Source organism: Centruroides sculpturatus, unplaced genomic scaffold, assembly GCF_000671375.1.
Source record: "Centruroides sculpturatus isolate CEXI.00-Female unplaced genomic scaffold, Cexi_2.0 scaffold1858, whole genome shotgun sequence".
Taxonomy (NCBI): domain Eukaryota; kingdom Metazoa; phylum Arthropoda; class Arachnida; order Scorpiones; family Buthidae; genus Centruroides; species Centruroides sculpturatus.
Window position 1 is genome coordinate 4730 of NW_019386026.1, and position 11945 is coordinate 16674.

The 11945-nt window shown below is 30.8% G+C and overlaps 1 protein-coding gene across 1 annotated transcript; it reads right to left on the bottom strand.

The window, feature by feature from the left end:
- Positions 1–1229: 1229 nt before the first annotated feature.
- LOC111613187 (tigger transposable element-derived protein 6-like) lies at positions 1230–4239 on the bottom strand. The gene has a single exon (XM_023354535.1). It carries the CDS (start codon positions 3117–3119, stop codon positions 1230–1232), a length of 1890 nt encoding a protein of 629 aa, XP_023210303.1. The 5' UTR covers positions 3120–4239.
- Positions 4240–11945: the final 7706 nt, after the last annotated feature.

An 11945-nucleotide genomic window follows, 5' to 3' on the forward strand; every position in this document is an offset into this window, starting at 1 on the left:
ATCCCTCTGAATGGCATATGTATGGCTACAGTACCCTCTATGTTTGATGTTGGTGTGCAGTTTTTAGGCTGCAAGGTCTTAGTCCCCCAAAAGGTCTAAAAGAAAACCTGAGTGTAGCGAACACCAATGATTCAGTGCTGCCACGAATAGCTAAGTGTAGAAGTTAGTGTCAAGTGGCTGTTAGTAAGAAGACTTATAATTACTTAATGCTAATGAAACTGAATGCGAGTGTGAATTTTAATACTACTTAACAGCTAGATAGACAGTGCAAAAAAAACAAACAAACAACAACAAACTAAACAAGACGAACAAATGGACGGACAAAAGACAAACAAGCAAGACCCCTATTTTTTTATTTTATTTATTTATTTATTTTTAAGCATTAACTTACTCACTAACTAAACTAATCTACCATAACCTAGGACGAACCTAACCAGAAATCAAGCTAAGAGTCCTTAATCTAAGTTACAACTAGGACTAACTTAAACTAACCGAATTTAGACCGAAAAGAAGATGGAAAATAATTAAAATACAAAGTTGAAAGCAGCTATAGGGTAAAGATGCCGAATATGAGATACCATTTTTATTTTTGACTATAAAAAAATAACTATTACACTTGGAGCGTCACAAATTACAATTTTGAATAGGGAATTTAATATATTTAGCAATATAATTGCTATTTAGTCCTAAGTATAATACATTTTTAGTTATGTTAGATAAAATGAAAAAACTCCGAAATTGCGTCTTAGGTAAATGGTCTCCTATTATGAGATATTAGGGGTTGCTAATATGAGATAGTATCTCTTATTAGGTTCCTTCAGGTTTATAGTATAAATAACAAATGGAAAAACAAAACATACCCAATTAAAATCACACTTTTAATTTGCACTTATTAATTAAATGTACACTAACATCAATCTTCAAAATAAAGGAGATATCAATTATTGTTAATTATTAATCAAAGAACAAAAATATAATTACAGCGATTTTTATAATGGCACTTTTGAAACAATATCAAAAATCAATAAATATAGATAGCGTAGAGATCTCTTCAAAAGGATTCCAAATTTTACATATCNTTCAAAATAAAGGAGATATCAATTATTGTTAATTATTAATCAAAGAACAAAAATATAATTACAGCGATTTTTATAATGGCACTTTTGAAACAATATCAAAAATCAATAAATATAGATAGCGTAGAGATCTCTTCAAAAGGATTCCAAATTTTACATATCTAAACATAAAGAACACAAAAAACGATTTTCCGTTACTTCTCCACATTCCTCATGAGTCCACTTGAAACAACCTTGACACTTAGCCCATTTTTCTCCTCTCGTGTCTTCCGAGAACCTCCCACTGCAGTATGGACATTCAGCGTCATATGATTCATCATCACTACTGCTATCTGCGAGTTCCGGTACGTTATCATCTTCAGAACTGGAACCGTCCGGCTCTTTAATTTTCTTTTTCTTCGCAACTTTCTTATTATTCTTCTTTGTCTGTTGTTCTTTGCTTGCATTCTTAGAGCTTTTCCTCTGATCCTTTTTATTTTCCTTTTCTTTCTTTTTATTTAAACATTCTATAAGTGTGTTTTTATATGGAGAAGTAGTAATTATGGCAGCTGATCCAGCCCTGGTTTTCTTGGCAGAATCATTTCTAGACAGCCTGGGTATTGGCTTAAGTGCAAAAGGTGAGACATGAGACGATGTGCTAGGCATTGGATTTTCATATAAGCCAGCACTAGATGCCAATGCGTGATTCTCATCAAGAGGATTTCCAATTGAAGGGGTTACACAGTGTTCGGCTCTCTGATCCTCCTGATTCTCATTTGACACTCCATGATCAGGTGAAACGTGGTGAGTCTGGAAAGGTCTATCTGTCTGGTCATTCAGTACACCTCGACGTTGATCTTCATCATTAAAAACTGAAAAATCTTCATCTGTAAAAATATAGCGATTGCAAGGCAACAATCCAGTTTTCCGAAAACCATTGACGGGGTTACTCATAGTTGCAGCTTTTTCATAAGCAATGCCAAATAATCTAACTACGTATTTGTTGGTCACTGTGCGTCCTGGGTTATTTCGCAGCCATGTTTCAATTTCTTGGGCGTAATAAGTTTTCAGTGGTTTCATAAACGTCACATCCATGGGCTGCATTTTGTGCGTGCAATGTGGCGGTAAGCAAACAATAGCTACATTATTTTCTCGAGCTAAATTTATTACATCAATGTTGCATGTATGTGTGTAGTGGCCATCTAAAATCAAAATAACTGGATCATCTTCACTTGGTTTTACAAAATTTATAAAATGTTGAAACCACTTTGTGAATTGGTGTGATTGGATCCAACCAGAGGGATGACAATCGCCTATTGAACCTGCAGGTGCATCGTCCATTAGTTCTTGGCCCATATTTTTCCTTGGAAAAATTATCAATGGTGGCACATAGCTACCACAAGCGTTCATGCACGTCACTACGGTCATTAGTTTGCCTCTTTCCAATGATGTCAACGCACCAACCTGTTGCTCGCCTTTCACGCTGACGACTTTGGACCGTTTATGTTGTACTACTGTTATTCCGGTCTCATCAACGTTGTACACTCTATGTGGAGAGGATTTTATCTTTTCAATTTCTGGCTCATATAAGTCAAAGAAATTATTGACGGCAACAGGATTGAACCCTTTCACTCTTGCAGCAGAAACTGCTTCAGGTGTTCTAACTGATAAAGCAGGATGTCTTCTCATATAACCACGTAGCCACTTTTTGCCAGCAGACGCTTTAGACAAGCTGAAGGGGTGTTTAAGATTATTTTTGATAGCCAATTGAAACGCCATGTACTTAATATCCTTCAGACGTAAGCCATAAAATCGTTGATCCATTTCTTTGCAATATTTTTCCAGCTCTACTTCTAAATGGTCAGGCAAGACTGGATGTCTTCCCATACGAACCTTTACAAGTACTTCAGCATGAGCATCATTCTTGACGTAGCGCTCTAGGGTACCCTTAGGAACACCAAATTGTTTTGATGCCTTTAAGTAACCCATGTGGTTGCTCCGCACTGCATTCACGGCTCGTATCATGGCATGGTGATCCCAGGTTTTCCTTTTAATTGGAGCCATCTAAAATATATAAAAAATAACTTAAACTAATACGTATACTTTCGCCTCACATATGAAATGAGATATCTCATATTAGGATACACATGTATCATAATATGAGATATCTCATTTTAGGAACCCCCATGTGTCTCATATTGAGAACACATCCAAATTTTACAAAATGGCTTCCTACTTTTTTTGCTGACAAAGAAAACAACAGTACCACACTAATATCGTGGAATTGACCTTATAATTGATACAATGAATGTAAATTAAAAGAATTTAGCGTAATAATAACGTTGTTAAATACCTCGTAAACATTTAATGTCAAAAAATTTGTTTCGTACTTCTATGAAAATTCGCACTACCACGTTCTAACAGTGTCTCTGGCCGGCACGCACTGACATACGTTTTAAGGTGTTGCCAGGACGCTTCGGGTGACAGTAGCGCCAAATGGTTGCCGTTAATAGTTTGGCCAAAACCTCGGTATCTCAAATTTGGCGCCTATCTCATAATAGGCATCTTTACCCTATACCGACAGTTGAAACAAAGCAAGGGAAAGCTAATTGCCATCTGTGCCCCCAGAGGGAGTGCTCCCAAGAACCCCACTAAGGGATATTAATGCGAATACATAATGGAACATTGTTTGCGTGTGAATGAGATGGTGCTGGTTGCAAGGCCAGTTGCACCCTTCAAGAATATAAGACAATAATCAATATTCTTTTGAGAATTGGTAAAATAAATGGTGATAGGGAAGTTTTGATGAGATGTGTTTAGTTATTCCACAATATTCCTGTATGTATTGCAAAATCTTTTATTATGTTACCAATATGACATTTACAGATGAGTTTATCATCGACTATAATAGGAATTGACAACCTATGGCAAGCATACCAGACGTGAAATGCCGGACAATTTTCAATGGCATTCTGACTGAATAGAAATGTAGCAAAAATTGTGTTTGTGTTTCAATTATTAATTACACATTTAAATGGAAGCCATAGTTCAGTGTTTGCCATAGTATACATTAAAAATAAATCTCTTGCTTGTATATTTTTATTACAACAAATGCATTTACACTCTATGTTGCCATCTACATGTCCTGCATGTGCTTGATAATATATATAACTAGCTGCAAGATCCCGCTTCGCTGGGTTTTTATTTGTATGTAATAGTATAGTTTTTTATATATTTATAAAAGACTGTTTTTCTAAGTAATCTGGAATCTAGCTGCAAGGACCCGCTTCGCCGAGCAAAAAGTAACGATAGTGAAGATTAAGATAATTACATTATAGCTAATCTTACCCGTTTTCACAAAATGCAAGAATTAGGTCCCCCGTTTCCAGACTAATTAGAGAATTTTTACGTTTAGTCAAACGAACAAATTTCAACGTTTCTGGAACGTTTTCAATTGTTCTATAATCGAACCAATTCGAATTTTATGTTCAAATTTAATTCGAACAAATTCGAAAAAATCGAACAAAACATTCGAAATAGAAAGCCACTTTCAACCACTTTCAGCCTCATATCTCCCGCACCCTTATAGCTATCGAGACGCAACTACCCGTATGCACGAATGGAAACTTGGGGCTACCACCACATACAAACACCATTCACGTGAGATGTGTAGTTTTGGCGAAAAAGTGAGATATAGGGATATACATGTCCATTTATATATATATATATATATAAATGGACATGTATGTCCCTATATCTCACTTTTTTGCCACTATTATATATATATATATATATAGATGTAACAAAATTTGTTAAATCATGTTGACACCCAGAATAACACTATAACTTTGGTTCAGCATAACAATGCTGAAAGGTTGCCGACACCCAGGGTAGACTCTACATAGGGACTAATAGGGCTTAAGTCCTGGGCCCCAAGTGTCAAGGACCCACAAAAATTGAATTATTTTGGCTAATAATATTTCTTTATTTCTTATGTTTTTTTTAATATAAAATATAAGGTATTTAATTCAATACCATTTCATAAATAAATATATTTCAACTGTTAAAAGAAAATAATAATAATTATGAAATTTTGTATTTAAGCCTTTTGGCAACACTGCGTGCAAAGATCACATGGTTGTTATATAATATAGATGGTTAATAAAAAACTTAAAAAGATTAACTGCTGTCTTGTCAATTTTTCAAACCTTAACATAAACTCTGATTTTGATGTTATTAAAAATGAATTTTAAACCCCAATTTAAAGACTCTTAATCTAACAAAAAATGGGGCCCCATTAGACTTCAATAAGTCATAGGTCTCGAAAAACCTAGACCTGCCCCTGCCGACACCTAAACTATAATATCTAATTCATTAACTGCATTGACAAAAACAAGATTATGGTTGTAAATCAGTTCAAAAAACAAATAAACCAAAATAGAGAGACGTACATGACTATACCAATATAATACACATTAATTGTTGAGCAGAGTAAAGAGAAAGTGATGCAAATAAGGTTGGAGATGGGAAATTGGGATGGAGATTAAAATCAGGTGCAAAGTTGACTTTGCACCTGATTCTAATCTCCATCCCAATTTTTGAGATCAGAAATCCAAAAAGCATGCATTAGAATCAAGAAAACACTACCTCAAATAAAATCTCAAATTTCCTGGGGATTTTTCGACCTGTCCAGATTCGATCCTGGGTCCCCCAGAGCGGTAGGCTGCCATCTTACCCACTTGGTCATCCGGCCAACCTCAGTACTTAACTCCATCATATGATTCAATAAACACACAAACATTTTTTGCCCCATTCAGAGGCATTCATCAGGTAGTATAGTTGCTCCATCAAACTCTCAAACAAAATTCATAAAATTTAAAAAAACTCTAATTTTACAAATTGTATCAACTGTTTACATAATTTTACAGAGGTGTAGCCTTTAATAAAAGGTCATCTCTGTGAAGGAAGAGTGTTTTATTCCTGATAATTGGATATAATGGAAATGAAAACAATTTAGTTTATTCTACATATATTTTTTTAAATTGTAAAAATAAAATTGCCATTTTAATTAAACTTATACTGAAAATTCTGGTGGTATCAAAATTTGGGAATATGACAGTCAAAAACTTTTGTTAAGTGTATGTGACAAAAGTATTACATAAACAAAAATATTATATTCATCAGCATGTTACGACTGGTAAACAAAAATCAATTCCAGTTGCAGTAGCAGAAACAACAGTTGCAATTGAATGCATTAAAACTATAAAATGTAGAACAACTTTTGGTGAAAAAAAATAATCTTGAATTTCTTTTCAGCAGGACTAAAGCTTTTCTGGCTGCTGATACATCAATTTTCAAGCTAGAGAACAAAGAATTCAAGCATTTTGTTTGGAAAGTATACCCTCACAATGCAGAGCTGCAAGTTTTAATCATATTTTAATTTAAATGAAAATGATGAATTGAAATCGTGTCTCTTCTGGTCCTCTTTTGCATATAGCTAATCAGGGCCTCCAGCTCCAAGTTTTCCATATCTAATCATGATTTTCATCTATCTGATTCTGTTCTTAAGATTAATGAACAGATGGATGACAGAGGAAATGTATAGGTCTGCAATTTGAAAACTGCAACTCAATAACATGACAGCTGAAGATTTTAATTCAAATATTGTGAGCAAGTTTGCTAATGTTCCAATTGTCTCTGTTGAAGTAGAAAGATTGCTTTCCAAACTTAAGTCATTTTTTGCAAAGCAACAGAGAACATCTGACTGTGGAACATAACAAATTTCATTTAGTAACTGCATGTTGGAGATTTAAAAAAAACTTTATTGTTTTTAATTAAACAACTTAGTTTTGTAAAATTACTAGAATATAAATAAAATGATGTTTGTCCTATATTTATAACTGCTTTTATAATAAAAAATAAATAAAAATGGGGTGAATAGAAACACCTTTCTGTGATTTTAAATTTGAACTTGAATTTTCTTTGTTTCTTGAATTATTTTCTTAAAAATTTCACTTTTTGTTATCTGGACATTTCTAAGAAATATTTATACTAATTGTAGACATCTAAAACTTAAAAAGTAATTTTAAAGTTATTATAAAAAAAAAGTACATTATCAAACAGAACAATTCGATTACTGTCATAGATTTATATATTAGAATGAGAATATTCAGGCTGCTAGTGTGTTTCACAAGCAAGTGATTAAAACTAAATATTTTTTTATTTTTGTAAATTGAAATTTAAAAAAATATATAAAACTCAAAACAAAATATATTTAACTGTTTAAAAATCAAGTCTATCATTAAAAAAAAAAATTCTTTTGGATTTTTGGCTGTGAGTTTGTCTTACAGAAATAGCAATCAGGGAAAAGGTTAGTTTGGCTCACACTATCGACGTTGCAAACAATAATCTTCTCTCTCCACAATGCCTCTGTAACGCATTAAAATGTATTGCAACAAAAATGAAGAACCTAATTCTTGTCTCAATTTCCCATTTCACAACCAAAATAATTTTTATAGAACATCTTCACCTTTTCTGCAAATTTCTTGCATTGCTTGGAAAGCGTATACAATGTTCATAAATATGAGTAAAGCTATTTGAATGATTGACAAACCTTTCACTTATTAATAATAAATTGATTGACTGACATAAACAAACAAAAGACAGAAAACACATTAATTTAAGAACTAAATCTGAAAGAAAGTATTCAACGGTGCCAAACATGTTTTTGAGGTACCAAAAATAGTACTAATCAATGTACATGTCAGCAATTGTACCTGCATACTGACAGATGGCACTGAACAGTCTGACCTGTTTGATAATGTTTCTTTTAGCCATAACTTCAAAATAACTATAAACCTTTTTTTATGAACACAAGAATATAGCATTCCAATACTGGTTAGCTTATACATTACAATAATTATGAAATAACTGCAAATATTAATATTCTGTCAGGTGCAATATAATACCGTAAAAAAAATGGCATAATGTATCAGAATAATCATATTTCTACAATTTTTCATTATTAATCAGATATTTCATGAACTTTTACAGTGCATTAAAAACATTATTTCTGATGAATTGTTTAGTTTTAAATCATTATCATTGTTAGAAAACAAATTACAAAATACAAGTTAATAAATTAATCTTTATAAAACTCATATTTACTTTATTATGCTTTTTCATAAAAAAAAATTAAAAAAACTACAAGTGTAAAAATGATTAAGCTGTATTTTTCATACTACGCAAAGATTTTTGTGTGTTTCTTAACAATTCATTATGCTTTATCACATCTCCATCATATGTACAAAATACTTCTTTAAGGAATGAACAAACTTCTTTTTATATTTGTATTTTGTTAGTTGCTTTTTATTCTGTAGTATATTGCAGCCATCATATACTTTTCTTTCTTTTACTTGTTTTGCATTCAATGTTATCTATTTTTTTCATTGTTCTTTGCTTTTAATGTTTGCAATATGATATTAAGTTATAAAATTAGTTTTACTGGATTTTAGTTCTAAATACTATTTTTTGAATTTACTGTACTTATTAAAATAAAACCCAGACAAAATTACAAATTGCCAGTATATATAGCTGAACAGATTCAAAGCCTTAAAATGATAAAAGAAGCAATTATTATGCAGCTTGAACGTTTTTTAAATATTAAGAATAATGATCACCACCAGGAATGAGAGAAATGAAGCTACTGGAATGCAGGCATAGCTACAATTTTCCTATTAAGAAATGACAAATCAAAATGATCATACTGTATCAAATTAATCAAATGTGTCCAATGGAACATTAAAATAAAAAAGCCTGAATATTGGCAAAGAGAATAATTCTTTAGAAAAAAAATATAAAAAACTACATCTTAATATTTAATGTAATTATAAATACATTATTATTATTTAAATTTAAAGAAGAAGGCATGAGAGTTGCTTGATAAATATGGTAAAAAAAAAGCAAATTAAACAAATGTTTGGAAAAAAATCAATTTTATTTTTTAAGATAATATCCATTGAGGGCTAATTAATCACTTGGTCCAGCAAATTTCCAATTTTTAAATCCTTTTGGAAAGGTAGCTTTCGTCAAGGTATGCAAAATAAGCATTGACATCCTTATTCGATGAGAATTTCTTTCCACCAAACCAAATTTTTAAGTTTTGAAACAGGAAGAAATTGGATGAGTCCAAGTCTGGAGAATAGGGGAATGAAGAATCAATTCAAAGCATAATTCATACAATTTTGCCATTCCAACTGTTGATTTGCAAGATGGTGCATTGTCTTAGTAAAAAAGGCACATTTTTTGTGCACCAATCTTAACCGTTTTTATTTCAGCTCTTTTTTCAAATGATCCAATAATGTTGCATAATAGGCTCCTGTTATTGTTTTACCCTTCTCTAAGTAGTCAACCAGGACAATTCCCTGAAAATCCCAAAAAACAGTGACAATCACCTTGCTAGCCAACAAAACAGTCTCTGCCTTTTTTGGTACTTTCACCACACATTGTTCACTGCTCTGACTGTTGTTTAGGCTCAGATATATAGTGGTGAATCCATGTTTTATACACAATCACAAATCAATGCAAAAAGTCCTGTGGATTGTGGTTAAACATCACCAAACACTGAGTTGAAATGTTGTTTTACATGTGTTTTTGGTCCACAGTAAACAACTGTGGCACCCATCATGCACACAGCTTTTCATGCAGGATATTGTGAACTTGTTCAGTTGAGATACCTACAGTCTCGGCAAACTAATTCACTTTTACACAGCAGTCTTTTCTAAGATACCATGAACTTTTTCAATGATTTCTGTTGTGGTTATCACAACTGGATGTCCAGCTGGCCATTTCTCTAAATGAAAATGTTTTATCATTGCACGGAACTCATTTTTTTTCCATTTTTTTGGAAACTGCTATAATACTTGCTTCAAATGTCTATAAAATGAAAAATGATAACTTATGGTTGAAATTTGAAGCTAATTTGAAAAATGACAGTTACAAGCTGCAATGTTACCAAACGAATTGTGGCATCATCTAATTAAAATTTACCAAACTAATCAAACAACCCACATAAAAATAGATGTGATTTCAGCAGAATAAAACAGACAAATTTGATAAAAATAAGCAGCATTTTGAGTTTAAAATAATAACTTAATAAAAATTTGAATATATGTTAATGTGGTACAAAAGATAAAGAAAAGAAAATTTTAGACACATGAAAATACAGAAATGTTTTCTGCACTTTTGGTAGATAAAAATATTAAGTGTAAATGAAGTGAACCTATAAATAAAAACAGATAATTAAAATTATAAAAATTTACTGTTTTCATTAAGAACATTAGCTACACTTTTCAAAACAGTTCATAAAAACATGATTCAGTTTTATTAATATATAAGCTCTTATCAACTACTGCATGAAAACAAATTGGAAATATTTTCAAGAAACTAAAACTATAACATTTGCCACTATGTATACTATACTCTTGATGTTCATGGACATCAGTGTTCAGGTATTTGAACATTCATGATCAGAAATTTATGCACAAAAATTTCAACTTTTGTGAAAGGTTTCAACCTTTTCTAAAAATTTTTAAAAACAGCAGTAATAAATAAAGTCTTGAAACAAATTATGAATTTAAAATTGAAAATGGAACTCAAAGTTTGAGAATTTGATGTTTGTGGAGGATGACTTGGTCCCTCCAATTAATCACAAAGATCAGTGTATTTCTCTAAAGCTTTTCTTTAGTATAAAAAACTTCTTAAATACATTCTGCAAGACTAATATTACATTATTCATAAAAACTCGTTGATATAAAAAAAGTCATCATTTTAAAATACACACTTTCAAAAAAATTTCAATTTACAATTTTAAGTTTTACTTTATTTTGTAATATAAAATTACATTTAAATAGTTTTAGATTATTATTTCATCAAAGAATTAATAGAAAACTTACCATCACCAAAAATGATTCCATTTAAAAAACAGATTATAAAAATAGCAAAATAATTTTTCCAGTTTTCTATTATATTTACATTCATTTAAAGAGGTCAATCATAAGGCAGATTTATTATAGTATCTATATTATATTATATATTATTATATACTATAATATAATATCATATTATATTTCTATTTATTTACTTAATTTTATAAAATAAGCATGAAATGTAAGAAATCATATCTCAGAAGAAAAACATAAAAATAAAATGCTGATAACAGATAAGTGTAGTTCTATGTATATTCTATATGTAAACTAGAAAAGGTTCAGGGTATAGTATTGCATAAGCTACAAGTTTGTTATCCAACTGTTAAAAGCAATCATGAACTGGAAAACAAACTGATGGGGCTGACCCTTCATATATTACAATATTATGTTAAAAAAACAACCACCATTTGCACATATAAGAAACAACAAAAACTAAAATGTTAAAAGAAAAACAAAACAATAGAATAATTTATACACTAATACTTTTATGTAAAAGAGACTAAATTACAAAAAATATTTCAGATGAAGTAATTCCTGGAATAAATTTGTAAGCAATAATATTAAAGTAAAAAAGGACTATTGGTATTATACAAACAGTTTTATATATGTAACTTTAATAGAAATATACATATGACACGTGGCAGTAGTATTACAATAAAATATTTTATAAACTAACTTGTAAGATTCAATAAAAATTTATGACACAGTAATAAAACTTGGAAAAACAGTTTATTTCTTGCAACGTTGCTGGTTCAAGTGAAATATACTATTTCAATTTCCAAATATTTCAAAAAACCAGTATTTTTCTAATTATTTTTAACAGATACTGAAAATGAAAAAATAGCAGATAATTTGGTAAAACTATTTGCTATCTTGAAAAACTGTTCGAATTAAAATTAAATAT

Excerpts from the sequence above, each read along its gene's own strand:
- LOC111613187 (XM_023354535.1), bottom strand. The coding sequence starts at position 3,119 with ATGGCTCCAATTAAAAGGAAAACCTGGGATCACCATGCCATGATACGA.